The sequence below is a fragment of the Gorilla gorilla genome, chromosome 19 (genome assembly GCF_029281585.2).
Source record: "Gorilla gorilla gorilla isolate KB3781 chromosome 19, NHGRI_mGorGor1-v2.1_pri, whole genome shotgun sequence".
NCBI classification, from domain to species: domain Eukaryota; kingdom Metazoa; phylum Chordata; class Mammalia; order Primates; family Hominidae; genus Gorilla; species Gorilla gorilla.
Window position 1 is genome coordinate 57,117,963 of NC_073243.2, and position 19,455 is coordinate 57,137,417.

The following is a 19,455-nucleotide window of genomic DNA, read 5'->3' on the forward strand; positions in this document are numbered from 1 at the left end:
AACAGGCCGCCTGAGAGAAACAGCCAGAGCCCGGCTCGGGACGGAGCTGGTTGTGCGCATGCTCCGTGCAGGCGCAGGCGGGGGCTGAGCGCCGTGGGGTTACGCCTGCGCTCCGGGTGAGCCCGCGCCTGCGCCTTTGCGGCCGTGATTCGGTCCCGCTGTCCTAGGCGGGATGGTGCCGCTGTGCCAGGTAAGGGTGGCGGGGGTGCGTGCGGGCCTGGGTGCGGAGACCTCCTCGACGTGTCTCTCCCGCCCTTTCCCTCCACATACCCAGCCTTGGTCAGTCGGACCTCCCCACTAGGCCCCAACCTGGCCGGCGTCTTGGGTTCGGGGGCGCCCCCGCCCCCGGGCCCTTCCTGTCTCCGGGCTTTACTGCCGCTGCCCCAGCAGAAGTCGGGTCGTCTCCGAGAACGCTTGTCAGCTCACGGCAGCAAGGACGGACTCGTTCTGAAGGCGCCTCCACCTTTTATGACCACCTCTTTCCCAGATTATTCGTTTTGATGAAGCTAAAATTTTAATCTAAAAAGAAATGCACCTCATGGAGAATTCTTGTGAAGAACTGCGCTTCATCTGTGGATTTCTACACCCTTGATCATTTGCAAACCTGTAATTATTTCGTAAAGAGTTGTTTGCACGGAGTGACAGGTGCCTATTTTACTTCGTCGGATCCCTTACATACCAGGCTGCTGGCACAAGTTTGTTCTAGCAAATTATAGTCTGTCGTGTGTTTCAAACCTACTTGCTTCTGTAAATGTCAGATTTACTATGTTGCATAACTTAATCCTTAGCGTCTGGGGACGATGTTATGCAGACCGGAATCTAAGGTCATTTGACAACCGTGAGAAACAGGTTTTTCGCTTATTTATTCATTTATTTTATTTGTATAACTCATCTCTTGACTCAAACATTTGTTCTTTGCTTACATATTTATAAAAGGTGCTATACTTTTATGTCAATTAAGGCAGGCTTAACATGTGTTCCTAGAAGATAAATACTTAGGATTTTAATGATGGCACACTTAAGTTTGTAAAACTAAAAGGCATCCAGAAATTAGTCTGAATTGTATTTAAAACAAGTTTTCAGAATTTGAACTTGTAGGTATACTGAAATTTTTTACGGGTTATTTAATTTTCTTTATAAAATTTGCCTTTGATTAAAGCAATACATTTGGAAAATGAGAAAACTGCTCAACATTGACAGTCAGAAAACGAGTATGAGTTGTTATTAAAAGCGTTTTCTTTACTTTCAGGTTGAAGTATTGTATTTTGCAAAAAGTGCTGAAATAACAGGAGTTCGTTCAGAGACCATTTCTGTGCCGCAAGAAATAAAAGCATTGCAGCTGTGGAAGGAGATAGAAACTCGACATCCTGGGTAGTTAAAAATTTGTAGAATGCATATGAGTAACACTTAAATATTTTCAAAATACATAAATGATAAAAGTAAAAATAAGGTTAATTTCGATTTCCGTGCTTAATGTCAAGAAGAATCGTTAGTTGTATTTTTTTGGAACACCTGGAAAACTCTAAATGTGCACCGTATTTTAAGAAAGGTTGAAGATATTTTACCCCAAAAGACAGTGAACCCCAGAGGGACATGATTATATTCTCTTTGATAATTTACAAAACACTGCACATGTCACTTCTGCAATTTTATAACATTAAATGAAATTGTTACAAATTCTGTTAAAAATGTGTGCTTTAAACATTTTATTCTGCCCCTCTCTTTAGAGAGCTCAACATAGAAATTTCTAAAATTGAAAGAAAAATGAGTTACAACAAATCCTAGATGCTGCTGAATTTGAGTTTTTGTAATATTTAATTTTTTTTCTGGTTCTTGAAAAACCTATAATTTTACTTATGTCATTCCCAGTTCAAGTTCTTTTTGGAACAAAATATAAAAGTGACTTATTTGAGGGTGATTCAGGAATATTAATGGTGTCACTTAAGCTTGTATAGGTGTTTAACCTGGAAGTCCTAGTTTTGTGTAAAAGATACTCCACAATAAGTGTTTAAAAGCAAACCACTTCATGATTTCATATCTTTTAAGTTGCTCTTACAGTGGCCTGATAATCAATGAAACACAGTGGGGTCTCCCATTCTGCTTTACCTGGAGGGAGACAGCTGGTCTTGTATACATTTTCACTGTGCCTGAAAAGAAAGCTTACCATTGTTCAGGTATAAAGGAACAGCTAATAAAGCTGTGTTGCAGGTGGCTTTATGACCTATGCTATCTTTTCATCTTTCTAAGCAACTTAATCCATATTCGAGTAGGATAATGTGTACAGGCATAGTTTGTGGGCAGCTATACTTGTGCTTGAACACATGGATAGAAGGACCCTGGAAAGGCCATGTACTGATTGGAAACTTTTCTTTTGACCTGGTTTGAGTGTTGCCTCCAGTCTGGTGGGTTTTTTGTGCATTTTTTTGTTGTTTAATTCCCCAAGGCATACAACATCCAATAAAGAGTTGACAGCAGTTTAACGTATCTTTGTGGTGTATAAGTATGTTCTTCAGTGGATATGTCCTTTCTCCATATACTATGTGTAAATTTAATTGGTAATTTTGCAGGTGATGCTTTATATAATTATATCTATGTAATATCTCTAATTGCAGCTGAAGCGATCTGAGGTCTATCATAGCGTTGATACTTTGAGTCATATTTTTTCCCCTTTAGATTGGCTGATGTTAGAAATCAGATAATATTTGCTGTTCGTCAAGAATATGTCGAGCTTGGAGATCAGCTCCTCGTGCTTCAACCTGGAGACGAAATTGCCGTTATCCCCCCGATTAGTGGAGGATAGTGCTTTTGAGCCATCTAGGTATGTGAGATTTGTTTTTCTTAATCAGTCGTGTGGGGAAGGATCATACAGATGATAAAGTGTATGTGGTTTGCTGTTAATGTATATTCTTTGTAAGTCTGTCTGTACCAAATCTTTATTGATGCAGCAACTCTTCATTGGTGCCAACAGATTTATGAATATCTAGCACCATTTCTGCATCAAGTCTATTGTAAGCAGTTTAATTACAATAAACATATCAGTTTGATATGTTTCATTTAACATGGTTTATTGAGATCTTATGTGTCAGGCACAGTGACATATTAATATCCATATTTTGCAGGTAAAAAAACATTCAGAGGACTTAAAAAACTTGCCTTTGATCACATAGCTAATCACATAGCTAATAAGTGAAAGAGCAAAATTAAAAAGAATTTGTTTAACTTTTAAGTTCAGGGGAACTTGTATCATGGCGGTTTCTTGTACAGATAATTTTGTCACCCAGGTATTAAGTCTAGTGCCCATCAGTTATTTTTTCAATCCTCTCCCTCCTCCCACCCTCCACCCTCAAGTAGGCTCCAGTGTCTATGGTTTCCTTCTTTGTGTCCATGTTTACTCAATATTTATCTCCCACTTGTAAGTGAGAACATTTGGTATTTGGTTTTCTGTTCCCGCATTAGTTGGCTAAGGATAATGGCCTCCAGCTCCATCCATGTCCCTGCAAAGGACTTGATCTCGTTCTTTCTTATGGCTGCGTAGTATTCCATGGTGTATATGTACCACATTTTCTTTATCCAGTCTACCACTGATGGGCATTTAGGTTGATTCCATGTCTTTGCTATTGTGAATAGTGCTGCAGTGAACAGACGTGTGCATGTTGTCTTTATGACAGAACGATTATATTTCTCTGGGTATATATTCAGTAATGGGATTGCTGGGTTGAATGGTATTTCAGTCTCTAGGCCACCCTGTCTTCCGCAATGATTGAACTAATTTACACTCCCTGCAACAGTGTATAAGCATTCCTTTTTCTTCACGTCCTCGCCAGCATCTGTTATTTTAATAATAGCTCTTCTGACTGGTGTGAGATGGTATCTCATTGTGGTTTTGATTTGCATTTCTCTAATGATCAGTGATGTTGAGCTTTCTTTTTATATGATTGTTGGCCACATGTATGTCTTCTTTTGAAAAGTTCCTGTTCATGTCCTTTGCCTACTTTTATTGGGTTTTTTTTTCTCATAAATTTTAAAAAATTCCTTAGAGATGCTGATGTTAGACATTTGTCAGATGCATAGTTTGCAAAATTTTTCTCCCATTCTGTAGGTTGTCTGTTCACTCTGTTGATAGTTTCCTTTGCTATGCAAAAACTCTTTAGTTTAATTAGATCCCATTTGTCAATTTTTGCTTTTGCTGCAGTTGCTTTTTGAGTCTTCTTTGTCATTAAATCTTTGCTTGTTCTTATGTCCAGAATGGTGTTGCCTAGATTGTCTTCCAGGGTTTTTCTAGTTTTTGGTTTTACATTTAAGTCTTTAATCCATTTGGAGTTAATACTTGTATATGGTATAAGGAAAGGGCCCAGTTTCAGTCTTCTGCACATGGCTGGCCAGTTATCCCAGCAACATGTATTGAATAGGGTATCCTTTCCCCATTGCTTGTTTTTGTAGGTTTGTTGAAGATCAGATAGTTGTAGGTGTGAAGCTTTATTTCTGGGTTCTGGGTTCTGTTTCATTTGTCTATGTGTCCTGTTTTGTACCAGTCCCATGCTGTTTTGGTTACTGTAGCCCTGTGGTATAGTTTGAAGTTGGGTAGCATAATGCCTCCAGCTTTGTTCTTTTTACTGAGGATTCAAGAGGTTTTCAAAAGACAACATTTGAACTCATATTATTGGACTGTCTGTGTACTTTTTTCCAACCACACTTGCTAATACCAGATAATAGCTCTCCTGGCCATGGAAAATGTAGAAAAATTTCACAGCTAATAATGCCTGAAAAGAGAGCTAATCGTTGCCCAGGACTAAAGGAATAGCTTTATTGTTATGGCTGTGTTGCAGGTGGCTCTTTGACCCATGCTACCTTGTCATCTTTCCAAACAACTTAGTCCATATTCAAGTAGGATAATATACAAGAACATTGTTCAGTATAGTGTGGAGAGATCAGGCTTCTTATAAGTACAGACAGAATGAGGCTTAATTTATTGTCAGCTGAGGAACAAACAGTAGAAATTAACAGTCATCCCTGAATAAAAACTCTTGGTAAGTTAGGAATGAAAGAAGACTTTCTTAATTTGATAGGATTTTTATTCAAAATCAGGAGTAAATATCATACTTAATGGCAAAAACTTGGTTCCATTAAAGAAAGGAACAAGCCAAGGATGCCTTTTTATCTTTTTTCACCCATTTTTTCCCCACCCTCCTGGAGGGCAATGCCACAAGAAATGAAGAATCAATCTGTAAAACAGATTGCCTCTCATGTCAACACTAGGCTTCTTTGTCAGGCCTACTATCTGGAAATAATAGAAGAATCTCTTGTCAGATATGTATCTCAATGCTATTTAGAAACTGTGGTCACCATATCACCACCACGATTTCAGGAGGTTCTAAAAATGCAGTTTTTTGGAATTTCGAATTTATTCAGAAAACTATAGGCTGCCATTAAAGGGATATTTGTGGTAATTACAGCTGTTCTTTGAAAAGGTTACAAAGATTACTCAAAAGCATTGTGTGTTACTTAAATGTGTTTTGCAGGACTGGTATTATGCATTTTTAAAACCTGCCAGCTAGGTTTTAGTAGTCTTGTAAAATCAGAAGTTGTGGGAACTCAGTATGGTTTGAAACTCATAGACCATATTTATATTACCTATATTTTATTGCAAGAAAAAGAGGTGGAAGACACTTAGGCGGCTTGTGTAGCAGATGAAAAATCCTGGAATCCAGTGGTATATAAAGAATTGTGCTGTTTCCGTGGTGGAAAGGAGATAGGAAAAAGAACATTGGCTTAACTAGTACTCCTTGGTTGGAATTTCAGCACCTTGAGTGAGTTCCTTAACTTCTCTGAGCCTTCTTTCTCTCGTCTTTCAATTCAGATGAAACCTTACAGGATTAATAATTATATTCCTCATTGCCTGCAAGATTCTACCTACCTGTCCAGCCTCAGCCTGCCCAGTTCTCTCCGTTCGTTCTAGGTTCTGGAGCACATCACACCCTTTCTTGTCCCAGTGCCTTGGCATTGGCCACTCCCTCTCTCTGCCTGGGGGCCTGTGCCCTGGTTTCTTTACAAGACTTCCTCCTTATCTTTCAGGTCGCAACTTTTCATAGAGCCTCTTGAGAGAAATCTCCCCCAGACCCCAGATTCTGTCTCTGAAGCCTGTTTACTTCCATAAGTTATCCCTATTTGTAATTCTGAGTTTCTCCTGTAATGCTTTGTTTCTCCTATTTGAATGTAAGCACCCTGAGGAAGGGAGCTTGAGCTTCTTTCTCCCCTGATTGATATCTAGTGCCTGGCCCTAGTCTCTGGCCCTTAGTGAGTATGTAGTAATGTTTGAGGAATTAAATGAGAAATGCATGGCAAAGGGCTTTGCACAATACCTAGTAAGTAAGTGTGCAGTTCATTCCCTTATTTCCTCAGTTACTTACCTGGGGTTTTGCCAGTTTGTGAAGGGAACCCAGTTTCAGTAGAATCACTGTCACTTCTGTTCTTCCTTTTTTGTTGGATAAAGAAAAAGACAGCTTTAGGTGTGGTGCTTGGTACCATAGTGGTGAGAGGGGATGGGCATGTAGGTGAAAGTGGCAATATCTCCACTGTATCTTGATGGGAGATATGAATAGCAGTTACAGAATTTGGAATATATTGGCATTGAGATGGATTATATTTTAGTGATCATGTTAATAATGGATTACTTTTTATCTCATGCCTGATTCATTATGAATATTTATACACATAATTGAGTTTTGTTAATTTTTACACTTGCTTATTTTTATCATTCAGATCAAATCATGCCTCCTAACACATTTAATGGTGGGGAAAAAAAGAAAAGAAACTTTTTATCTGAGGAATGTGAGCCCGTCAGATAAAACATTAAGAGGCACAGAAAGGCACTGGAATGAAATGGCAGTCGTGTCACTCCCCCTTAAGCTGCATCATTACCTTTTTTTTTTTTTTTTGAGTTGGGGTATCACTTTGTCGCCCAGACTGGAGTGCAGTGGCACGATCAATCTCGGCTCACTGCAACCTCCACCTCCCAAGCTCAAGCGATTCTCCTGCCTCAGCCTCCCAAGTAGTTGGGATTATAGATGTGTGCCACTACCGCCCGGCTAATTTTTGTATTTTTAGTAGAGACGGGGTTTCACCATGTTGGCCAGGCTGGTCTTAAACTCCTGACCCCAAATGATCCACCCGCCTCGGCCTCCCAAAGTGGTGGGATTACAGGTGTGAGCCACTGGTCCCTTGAAGCCACTTATTATGAGGGCTGCAGACTAGCTGAAGCTAAGAAACCATAAAGTCCATATGCTGGACACTCTAACTTGTACCCACCCTATAGTTCAACAGTGTACAGCCAATCAGTGATCAACATTATCTCTGTATGCCAGTGAGAATTCTTGGTGAAACTTTGTATCATTGTATCAGCCCACTTTTTGTTCCCTTTGCCTTTACAAACCCGCTTGCAACAAAGGCCGAGGGAGTGCTCCCCAAAGGAACTCCCCAAGGTATCTTGGAAGTATCCTGGGCCACTGTCCTTGATTTGACTCATGTAAACTCTTTATATTTTGTGCCACAGCCTCTTCCTTTTACATCGACATAATGTAGAAAAAAATATAAATTGAAAGAGCCTATAAGTTGTTGAGTGTTTTACCCCTAGGACTTTTGTTAAGGTTTGTTAATGTATTATTTCTAGGAAAGATATGGATGAAGTTGAAGAGAAATCTAAAGATGTTATAAACTTTACTGCCGAGAAACTTTCAGTAGATGAAGTCTCACAGTTGGTGATTTCTCCGCTCTGTGGTGCAATATCCCTATTTGTAGGTGAGTTGTAATTTTCATTGCATCTATCACTGTATAAGACAATAGAAATTAGCATGTGCTTTCCATGTTCAGTGTTAATGGAGGAGTTTGAAATACTGAACTTTAAACCAAGATTACCGATGATGGTGGGTAGACTTTTTTTTAGTTCTTGTTTTGTTTTAGTAACCTTCAAATTAACCTATATTAAATTACAAGGCATTTTGAAAAGTAGGATAAAAGTCATTGTTAGGAGAGAGAATTCTAGATTTTCCAAAATTGAAGGTAAAAATGTACTTGATAGTCCTGGGAACATAAATATTTTCCTTTAAAGTATCTATTAGTCAGAAGAGGAATATTGCCCGGTTTGCCAGGTGAGTGTTTTTAATAAGCTTGCTTAATCAGTGCTCATCTTTGTGAAGATCTGTTTTATTTTCCTAATCAAATTTTGTTTTTAGAAGATTTCAAAGTAGTTTTAGAAGAATTGGTATGCTGCTTGTTTACTATTAATTTACTATTAAAAATATTCCTTTTTTAACGTGCTATTTCTTTTGTAGGGAAAAACCTTATTTTAATTGTTTTCTTTTTCTTTCTTTTTTTTCATTTTTAAAGGGACTACAAGAAATAACTTTGAAGGGAAAAAAGTCATTAGCTTAGAATATGAAGCATATCTACCCATGGCGGAAAATGAAGTCAGAAAGATTTGTAGTGACATTAGGCAGAAATGGCCAGTCAAACACATAGCAGTGTTCCATAGACTTGGGTATGATTTCCTTTATCACTCTAAAAGTTAAGTATAATTGTTTTCCATCTTTGTACTAACTCTGATTCTTGAATCTTTCTTAGGAATTCTATATTACCATGAGAGGAATATTCATGTATTATTTTTGGAGGACAATAGGGATGGCTGTTAGTACCTTTAGGGACTGCCTAGTGGGTTTTGATATTGGGAAAACTCTTGTTGCCTCTGTTGCTGTAACAAACTGCACTTGTGCCAAGACTTGCAGGCCCTATGACAATCTGTGACAGATTCTTTTTGATATAAATGCCTCTGAAAGTCATTAGAGTGGTTTGCCTTTTTGTACCCCTAAAAAGAGAAGAGTTCTTGGCTTTAAAAAGAAGCCAGTAATTGAGACTGTATCTATCATACTCTGTTAGTTACTAGTTTGTTATTAATAACCAGTAGTTTTATTAATGGTTAATATTATTACTCCTATTACTTGATATGTATTATTTTAAATTTTGTATTATACTTGTTAGGACATAACTTTGTATTTCTAGGCATTACTTGGCACTGTGCCTTGTTGAGTCAGATGTTTGCTGTATCAATGAAAGGATTTTCCTCGGTGCCCATCAGGAGGGTTTAGTGGATAGATTCTAACAAATTAGCTGTAGCATCAGCCTCATCTACTGCCTCTGCTGAATGCTACTGCAATTAATTACTCTTTTCTAACTGTATGTTTACGTAAAATAGAACTACAGTATAATTCTAAGACTGCATACCTGGATTTTCTTTCATCTGTCTAGCAGATTCTTTAACACGTAGATTCAGAGATGATGGTGATTTTTTTTTCTCTTCATCTTGTTAAAGCTTGGTTCCAGTGTCAGAAGCAAGCATAATCATTGCTGTGTCCTCAGCCCACAGAGCTGCATCTCTTGAAGCCGTGAGCTATGCCATTGATACTTTAAAAGCCAAGGTGCCCATATGGAAAAAGGTAAGTTAAGAAAATAACACATTTTAGCATGTGGACCTGATTTTTCTCAGGAATTTTTAGATAAATCCCCCCATATTTATGGACTTTTTACTGACTGTAGTATCTTGTTTTCTTTATCTGTGAAATATCTTCTTTCCAAGATTTGTTAAGCATGAAAAATATGTGCCCCAAAGAATGCATGGCACACAGTAAGCCTCAATGAGTGATAACAGTGAGAATTCCTAGTCTGGACTGTTGGAGGGGTTCATACATGAAGTTATTTTCCTTGGATTATAATTCCCTTGAATTAGAGGGTCTTTCTGTTGGAGAGTGAGAATAATGCATTAGCTATTTAGGTAATGGCTAAAATAGAAATTCTTTAAAGTGAAAGAGGCTTTTCCTAGAGGTCCTTTTTAGGGAAGAAAAAAAAAAGGTGAGATATTGCTCCCTCTGAGAAAATGCAGTGAGTGGATTTAAAAACAGAAATAGGAACTTCTGGCATGTTTTCTGTCAATAAGGGCAAGTAATTCTCTGGTTAAATAGAGCATTCTGATGGGATGAAAAGGCCCAACTCCCTAGTTTCTCCCCTGGTGTAGTAACATTAACAGTGGGATTGTTCTGTGGTTGCACATTCAATGTCTAGAATTGTCTAGAATTGCCTACAGCGTTGTGGTTGACAGAAAGCTGAGGAGTTAATGAACAGCTCAGTAGATCAAAAGACCAGAGCAGAGAGCCAAGGCTTTTAAAGGGCACTTTTCCCCTCCTTCCCAGGGGACCTGCCTCAGTCAGTGGTAGAAATAAGCAAGTTGGACTCATAACCAGGGCCTGGGAAATTTGATGACCATGTTTTCAGAATAAAATTGAAGCCCATTGTTATAAGAGAGTACGTAGGGATTAGAGGATAGAATATGTGAAAGGAAACTTAGTGAAGCTCAGATATATTGTTCCCTTGCTATGAACAAGGCTGACACAATTTTGATAGAACAGGAGGCAGGCCCCCAGAGAGGGAGAGGTAGGAAGAGCATTCTAAGATCAGCTGCAAGCCTGGGAGGCAGGGGTAGCTTTCTTCACCAGGGAGGAAAGGGTGCACAGTCAGTGGACAGAAAGTAGTTGGGAGCAACCCCAGAAATACAGGTAATGAGCAGGAGTTGGGGCATATTCTTGTTTTCATGCTTTGAGGACTAGCTGGGCTTCGTATTTTGCTTTTGTTTGTCCATAGAGAGTCCGAGGAAGTGCAGGAGTTCAGAGGACAGTTGAATTTGAATTCCTCTCCCTACAGAAATGGAATGTGACTAGAGAGTGAGAAGAGAAAGTGATATGTTCTCCTTACCCCTCCTTTCCACAAACTATGTAACTTCTAGTCTGGTTCTAGTCTCGGCCTGTGCTTTGAGATCATCTGTGATATAGGGAAGGGTGGCAGGTAGGTAGAGTGCATATGTCAAAGAACAGCTCATACCAGAGGGCAGCTCAAACTTGTTTAGGAACTTCTGAGAGGTGATCACTTAATTCAACAGCTAATGAAGATATTTGCCTTTGGAAAAGCATATTTAGAAATGTTGAAGTAGTAGGTATGTTTGGAAAGAAAAAAAATGTTTAAAACTAAAGACTTTCTATCTTCCCCTATGTAACCTTGCCCATGATGTCTCTCGTCATGATTGTTAAAAGAGGAGCCATTGAAATAGATGTGATATTCATTTGTCTGATTTATTCAAATATATTTTATATTCATATAGTAGAATGGTCTATTTTTAATACCTGTTATGATTTTGTTTTTTAGGAAATATACGAAGAGTCATCAACTTGGAAAGGAAACAAAGAGTGCTTTTGGGCATCCAACAGTTAATCACTTATGTTTTTAGAGCATGCAATCTTAACTTTGTTAAACTATTATTACTGATCACATTTTGATTTTTTTCTCTCCACATCAGGATAGTTTACTGAAGCACAATCTCTTATACTAGTGGGACAAAAGGGAGAAAAAGGAAGCAAGATAAATGTGTATGTAGGATGAAGGGTTTTTTAAAATGGAACTAAAGATAGAAGGAGGACTGTAGGAAGAAATGGAATAATTTAAATGTGAGGAAAGATATCTGTGGTAGACAATGTCCTTCCATGACTAATTTCTAATTGTAACTCAACACACATTGAGGTATGGGCCCTCCTCAGTGACTTTAACTAGCTCAGAAACATACTCCCCCACCGACCCCACCTCACCGCCCCCCATCCCGGTTCTGGGAGAGCATTGTTATTAAGGATGCATGACAGGAATGTTGGCAGAACTGGAAAGTATTAAAAAAGCATTATCAGACAGTCTTGATATTATATATTTTCAGAAATATATTAAAAATAATAAACTAAAACCCATGATTTCAAAAGTTTAAAAAGAGTATTTTCTTTTTTTTTAAATTGCCTAAAATAGTTCTCATTATGGAGATTTCTGGGATTTCAGAATCTATAATCTTACCAGAAAACTTTTTGTTGTTTTTTATTAGTTGTTAATTTTGTATCAATATACAAATCAGCACAAAATTGTCATAAAGCTAACTAGCAACAAGGTGGTTTGTGTTGAAATGTTTAGGTAAACAATGCCCCAATTTTTAACTGGTTAAGCTTTATAGTATTTTGATAGACTTGTACATATAAGTCCCATATAGTTCTTAAATTTTTTTTTCCAGCTTTATTTAGGTATACTTGACAAAAATTGTATATATTTAAAGTATACAATGTGATTTTTGATACACATACATTGTGAGGTGATTACCATAATCCAACTAATTAACATATTCCTCAGCTCACATAGTCCCCTCTTTTGTGTGGTGAGAATATTTAAGGTCTACTCTCAGCAAATTTCAAGTAAACACATAGCTCATAAAATAATAAAATACCGGCAAAATTTGGGCAGTTGGCATCATCACAAAATTTGCATTATGCATATTAAGAACAAAAGCTATACTTTCAGACACTTAGATTGAAGGATTTTTTTCTTATGTCTGGGACAAATAAGAAACCTAGTAATCCTATTTGTTATATGTAGTGAAAACATCTTTTACCTAAGGAACCCATTTATTCAACAAATATTTATTGAATGCCTGTTTTGTGCCAGGCACCCACCCAGTGATCTTTTTCTGCCAACCTAAAATACCTTGAGGAACACTCCGCATCTTATCTGTGGCTGGGACCCACAGGACAGCCACACTGACTTTAGGAATCACCTGGTTACATCAGTTGATGCTTGTTCATTAGTCCGTCTGGAGAGATTGGGCCAGGAGGATACTGGAAGGGCAGACAAACCCTCTGCCTATTTCCTCTGCCGGGTTCGGGTTGCCTGTTTGGTCTCAGCCTTACCGTCACAGTTCAGTGTCACTCTGGCTTGCCATCGAGCTTCAGCCTGTCCCCATTGGAGAGAAGGGGTGGGTGTTGGCTGTTGCATTATATCTGAAAGCACATTATCATGGGGTTACTGGGTCACTAGACATTTCTAGGATTTTGGACATAGGTTGTTAAATGGATGTTATGTCATATGCAATGTTGATAGGTATATGTGGATTTCAAGACTTTCCTACTTAGATATTTCTTTAGAAGTTCCTTATTGAGGGTAATGATGTTTTTAAAGAACATAGAACATTCTTTATGTTTTAAAAGAATCATGCCTTCATTAAGTAGGCTTTATTCTAAGTTTGGAACTGAGACTGTTATGCTTTTAAAGTCTCCAATAGAGAGGTTAAGGAGTTAACCTAGGGCATGCCAGAACTGGGATGGAATGGCCTTGAAAGATTTTAGTGCATTGCACTTGACTTAGATAGGATCTTTACTGACCCTTGCTTACTTAGGAGTGGCAGAGTTAATTGGTGGTTCAGATATTAAGGGGCTACTATCACTCTGATATGTAGCTTTTCTATCATCTCTGTAACTTAGCTTCAAGTAACTAGAAGAGTAATCTAAAAAAAATAATTAGCCTTTAATCAGATTGTCTGCAGTGTTTCATGGTCACTTTAAAGCCGTGACTTTGCATGATTGCTAGGTAAGTTCACTTAAGAAATAGGAAATTCAAATTATTTATGTTTCAAGTATTTTTGAACAGGTGGTAAAATGAAATTGATTTTTATCATCTTTGAATGAAAGTAACAGCAGATATTCACTGAGTGACTTATTTTGTGGACATTTTTGTCCTTTGGATATGATGTATAGAGTCACAATATATTTTCAGCCTTTTTTGAGAAATAAGTGATTTAGACATCTTACACAGTTACTGAGCACCTGGTACAGTAAAGATCTCTCTTAAGAATGATTTGTGTGATGTAGTTAGGTGGATCATCCAGCAGAGGGCAGTAGAGCCAGAGCCATAGTAAAAGTTATAGTAAAGTTGCTCCTAGCAACTTGAGTCTTAGATTTAATTTTGCATAGAACCAAAAGTTCAGTTTAGTAGCCATTTTCTTTAAAGTCAGGCTGTAGTGGTTCCGCAATGAAAATTAGGCCCTGATTTTGTGTAAGATGATGTCCAATCTTTAATTGACACCTTAAAAATATTAAAAGATTATGATAGGATCAGGAAGGAGTTTTTGAAAATGCAATTTGTAGTTTTTAACAAGTGATGTAGAATAAATAAAAAGAATTACTTTTTAAAAAGTAAGTATAAAATTATTTTCCAGTTAACTCTATGGGACATAAATGATTGCTTTAATACAGGTCTTTAACAGCATTTCCTAACCTGCTCTGTGAAAAACAAAGAAATAAAACTTAGTGCTCTCTTTCTCTAACATTTTATTTTTTAAGAGCTGGGAGGGGGGTCTCATGTTGCTGGCCTTGAACTCCTGGGTTCAAAGGATCCTCCCTGCCTCAGCCTCCCAAGTAGCTGCAATTCCCACATTCAGCTCTCCAAGATTGTATTTTAATGTGAGATATATAGCAGACACACTTATTGATGGTTGTGCTGCAGTGAGCTGCCCTCCTGAGATGGCTCAGCACAACTGCGATGGGCAGGGAGGCATGTGAGAGCGCCGCAGACATGAATGGAGATGCTGGTGCATCGCTGTTTATGGCAGCACACACACACTTTCCACCCTGTCTTTGCATTACTCTGCCATCTGTACAGCGATGGCAGTCTGTGAGCCCAACGTGTACTTACTTTATAACTTACAGCATATTTATTTCAGCATATTTACTCTTTAAAAATATTTAAACCTTCCTGCTTATGATGATTTTTTTTTAAACTATGCAGATGACTCTGCTTTTGCATGTTGCAGCAGTTTGGCTGACTTTTTTTCCCTCTCTATTCCAAGCACACATTTTATTTCAAAAGGTAAGCTTTAGAGCAGTGCTTCTCAACTTCAATGCAATATGAATCACCTGGGGATGCTGTAGAACTTACAATTTGACTTGAATAGTTTTGAGTGGCCCCTGAGATCTGTGTTTTTAACAGGCTCCAGGTGATGCAGCACCATCTGTCCCTGGGCCACACTTTGAGGAGCAATGCTTTACACTGTCTCAAAACTTCGAAGGCAGTTTAAGAGTCTTACAAAAGATCCTTGTGGTCACTGCTAGAAACATAGACTGGACACTTACGGCAAATTAATTATAGCCTCAGTCTTCTTAAATTGAGTCTTGGATGTGAGCAAAGTGAATGTATAAGATAAAAATAGTAAAATATATAACTTATAAAAGCCCAAAGAAAATGGCTTTATTTTCAAAACAATTGTAACAATATTCAATAATGTGGTATGAGAAAAGTGGCTTACAATTAATGAAACTTTTCTGTTTGTTATACTTGGATATGAGAAAAACTATTAACTAGTTTATGTTGACTACAATTTTTGTTTCTCATAAATCAAATGAATTCTGCAACTTTTTGTACAAACATGCATTTATTTTTACAGTTTTTGTGGAAAGAGGCAAAACACATTTAATCAAAAACATCAAACACCACATTTGAAAAAAGACTTATCTATTATGTATAAAGGAAAATATCCAAGACAATTTCTTTAAAATATATACAATTCTAACATAGTTATGCAATATATACATTCATATTTTGACTTAATCTGCCAACATAAACAGGTACATATGAAACTTTATTTACATAATGGCTACAGTTTCAGTCTTTAGAGTTCAAAGAAATAGTTAATATTTTCACCTATTTCATACTTTTCCCCCATGTTTCTCATTCACCTCTAGAGGTTTAAATTAACCTTTCAAATTGATTAAAATGGGTATGCCTGAATGTACACAAAAGGGCATAGTCCTACAAAGTTGTTTATATGATTGTTTTATGTGTGCAAATTGAAATATTAAAGATGGATCAGAGATCTCAGTTTAAGGAATCCTGCCTTCTGTATGATGATGTCTTAATTTTTGAGATTTTCATATATTGGGTTATAGCTATATATCAGGACAGGTAAATACATTATAAAATTATAACCTTTATAATAATTTTTAGTATAATCACTTGTGTGACTATAATAAATTGGCTTTAGTTTTCTTTACTCTTCACAGTTTTAATAGGTAACTATTTTACAAAAACAACATTGCTAGGTAGAAAAATTTCTGTTCAGTTAGGAGTTCTTATTTTGCTGCTGAAATGAGTCATGCACAATTTTAAATCTCTGTAGTTTCTTCATAAGCTATTTTACTATCTTACTATTTTATAAGCCTTGTGTGGCAGTCAAGTTTTTACCACATTCTATAGACCTTGTCTGTACACCATTTATAAAATGGAAATTTGAATATGACATCTTTTTTGCCCTCTACTTACTTTTAAAGCAAAAATATTGTTGAATAGGAACACATAGCTTTTATTTAAACAATGTTTTTTCCCCCTAAATTTCTTGTATGAATACTCACCTTTGTTTAAAAGTGCTTGAGAAATACTGCCCCCCAGGAGGCATTTGACAATGTCTGGAGACATTTTTTGATTGTCATGACTGCAGGGGGAGCATGCTCTGGCATCGGGTAGCTAGAGGCCAGGAATGCTGCTAAACATACGCTAAACATACCTTCTAGGACAGGGCTGCTGTCCTACAAGGTACAGGACAGCCCCTGCAAGGAAGAATCACCTGGCCCCAAATGACAGTAGCGCCCAGGTTGAGAGACCCTGCCCTGGTGTGATAAATGGTGCAGAGACAAGTGGCTAATAGTTTATAGTAATTCAACTACTCCCTGGAAACAGTGTAAACTAGGCTGATTACCTAAAGCAAGGCTAACCGAAGCTTTCAAGTTCCATATATGTATGTTTAGCACTTATTTAAGGAAGTACTCACCTAAAGAAGGTGAGACAGAGTAAAAGGAAGGATGTGCTATAATTCTTTGTATAGCACATTGAAAAGCTAGTATTTACATATACAGTACTAACTGTTTTTTTGTTTGTTTTTTTTTTTTTTTTTTTTTTTTGAGACAGAGTCTTGCCCTGTCACCCAGGCTGGAGTGCAGTGGCGCGATCTCGGCTCACTGAAACCTCCGCCTCCCGGGTTCAAGTGATTCTCCTGCCTCAGCTTCCCGAGTAACTGGGATTACAGGCACCTGCTACTACGCCCAGCTAATTTTTGTATTATTAGAGATGGGGTTTCACCATGTTGGCCAGGCTAGTCTCAAACTCCTGACCTTGTGATCCACCGGCCTCAGCCTCCCAAAGTGTTGGGATTACAGGTGTGAGCCACCGTGACTGGCCACATTGTCTTTTTAAATAGTCATTTTTTTGAGATAGGGTCTTGCTATGTTGCTTAGGCTGGACTTGAACTCCTGGGCTCAAGTGATCTTCCTGTCTCAGTCTCTCAAGTAGCTGGAGCTTCAGGTACACACCAGCACCACTAGCTGTTAAATATTCTTTATCAAGCTAATGTAATGACTAGTTTCTCCAGTCTTTTTTTTTTTTTTAAATAAAATTTTGTTGGAGTGAAACAGCAAATTCTCACAGCTGTTAAAAGAATTGGACTCTGGCATACCTAACTGGAGAATACCATGCTGTTTTTTCTATAAACCGCTGGCATTTTATGCCTTTTTTGTTTGTTTTGTGTTGTCAACTACAAAGTAATTCTGTAAACAGTACAGATAGCCCTGGACTGCCACCACGGGCCGGGCCAGGGTAGTCAAGGTTGTCCATGTGCACATGGGCAGATAACCTGTTTTCCTCTGACATTTTTTTCCAAGTCAAATTCTTGGAGGATTGTGTATTTGTATTATAGGAAGTCCAGATCATAGACTTTTAAAACTAAAAGCATCACTGCTGAACTCCAGCTCAGTCTTCCCATTTTATAATGAGGACTCTGAAGTTTATAGAGGTCAAGGACTTGTCCAAAGCTTTAGATATGTAGTGTCTGTGCCCTTTTCCTCTAAGTTTCTCCTAGAGAATGTGGGGGGCTCAGGAACAGAGAAAATAAGGTGCAAAAAGTAGAAATGGGTGGTGTTTCTCAAAGTGTGGTCCATCTGCATCCTAGTGACTGGGGTGCTTGTTAAAATGCAGATTGCTGGGCCTTATCCCAATCTGACCAAATCATCTCAGGATCTACCTTTTGAACAAACTTGCCTATGTCAAATTCACTCTTATGGAAGTTTAAGTACTTCAGAAACAAGACAGCCACAGAAGGTGCACCTGCTAATTTGGTGGCTTCCAGTGCCTCATCTGTAACTTCTCGTGAAATCCTGAGATGTTTTACTTTACATTGTTTACATCCCATAACATTCCAACATTTAGAAATTCACTCGAGCTTATTTTTCTTACTTGTTTAGCACTAAATGAAAATAGCTCCCTGAAGTTAAGGAGTTTATATACAGTAATTCATGCAAGTGTGTAAATTAAACAGATGACTTTCCCCCCCTAATATCTAATGCACAGCAGCTGTCCTGAAGGAGTGGGAACTTTGGATGAGGGGTAAAGGAGGGGATAACTTTGGACCGCTGGAGAGAAAGTCAGGCTGTAGAGGGCTTCTATAATAATGGTACCACCAGGAGGTGGGAGAGTGGTTCAGTAAGGGAGGAGGAAGGTTGCCAAAGAAATTACTCACCTTTCAAAAATTCACTAGGTTACTGCCAGTCAGCCAAACAAATCCTAGAAGAGAACTGTTGTGCCTCCTAAAAGAAAAAGGAAATTTCCTCCTTTTCCTTCCTCTGGCACAGGATGGGCTTCTAGCAGATGGGATTTTACATAAATGTTATATTCTGAGTTTTAAACAAAATTTTGTGCCTTAGTCTCTATATCACCCCCTCTCCTAACTTAAATGGACATATAGGAGGTATACTCTAAGCTCAGTTATTCAAGCATGTTTTGATCGTTAGAGCAAGATGGGGTGTGGAAGGGGCAGCCGTGGTCTAAAAGGAACCAACAACAAATTTTACCTAGTTTATAAATAAAATTATCACTTGGAAGTATCATCTGTGGCAACTTTGGATGAGCAGCATAAATTGAAAAAACCTGTGTTTTGTTTTCCCTCTTGTTAACATCAATATTCATTAAAATATACACAAGTGGAAGTACTTACATATCAGGCACTTCCACTTCTGTAGTTGCTGTTTAAAGACAAATATTTTAAAGAGAACAGTTTTCCCCCTTAAAATCTGAGAGTATCATATTTTTCTTTAAAAGTTGTCATGCTTGGAAGCATTTCATGTTTCTAACACAATGCACATTAGAATGTAAACTCTGGGCCAGCCAGTTTAAAGATTACTTTTTTTCCCCATCATATAAAATAGGTATTTTCCCCATTATTTCCCTACCTGCCCCCCGCACCTCCCCCACCCCCCACAATTTCTTCATTCCAAACTGACCTGCAGTTTTCTCTTAAAATACCAGGTTAGTTTACCTACGACATGATAAAAAAACATGGGATTTAAAAAGAAATCCATTCACGCAAACAGCAAACCCTGGCTGGGATGCTGCCAGTTCCCACTGCAGGTAAGTCTGCTGGTTCAGCTACTGAGTTCTGTGGTCTCATCAATCTCATCTGGATTTTTGGTCATCTTTTCATATTTTCTTTTGAAGAAGCCGAGCTGTAAAGGTGATGAT

General features: G+C 38.0%; 2 protein-coding genes across 2 annotated transcripts in view; one reads left to right on the top strand and one right to left on the bottom strand.

Moving 5' to 3' along the window:
• The first annotated feature begins 1,249 nt into the window (after positions 1-1,249).
• MOCS2 (molybdenum cofactor synthesis 2) lies at positions 1,250-11,848 on the top strand. Its single transcript, XM_004058866.4, has 6 exons — positions 1,250-1,371; positions 2,674-2,818; positions 7,667-7,794; positions 8,383-8,533; positions 9,362-9,485; positions 11,242-11,848. Exons 2-6 carry the CDS (start codon positions 2,721-2,723, stop codon positions 11,305-11,307), a joined length of 567 nt encoding a protein of 188 aa, XP_004058914.1. The 5' UTR covers positions 1,250-1,371; positions 2,674-2,720; the 3' UTR covers positions 11,308-11,848.
• A 3,458-nt stretch (positions 11,849-15,306) lies between these two features.
• Positions 15,307-19,455, bottom strand: part of ITGA2 (integrin subunit alpha 2) — a 105,286-nt gene continuing 101,137 nt past the window's right edge. Inside the window, exon 30 of the mRNA XM_004058870.5 lies at positions 15,307-19,439. Coding sequence (XP_004058918.4) covers positions 19,359-19,439 — 81 coding nt within the window. The 3' untranslated portion in view covers positions 15,307-19,358. The remainder of the gene's footprint in view (positions 19,440-19,455) is intronic.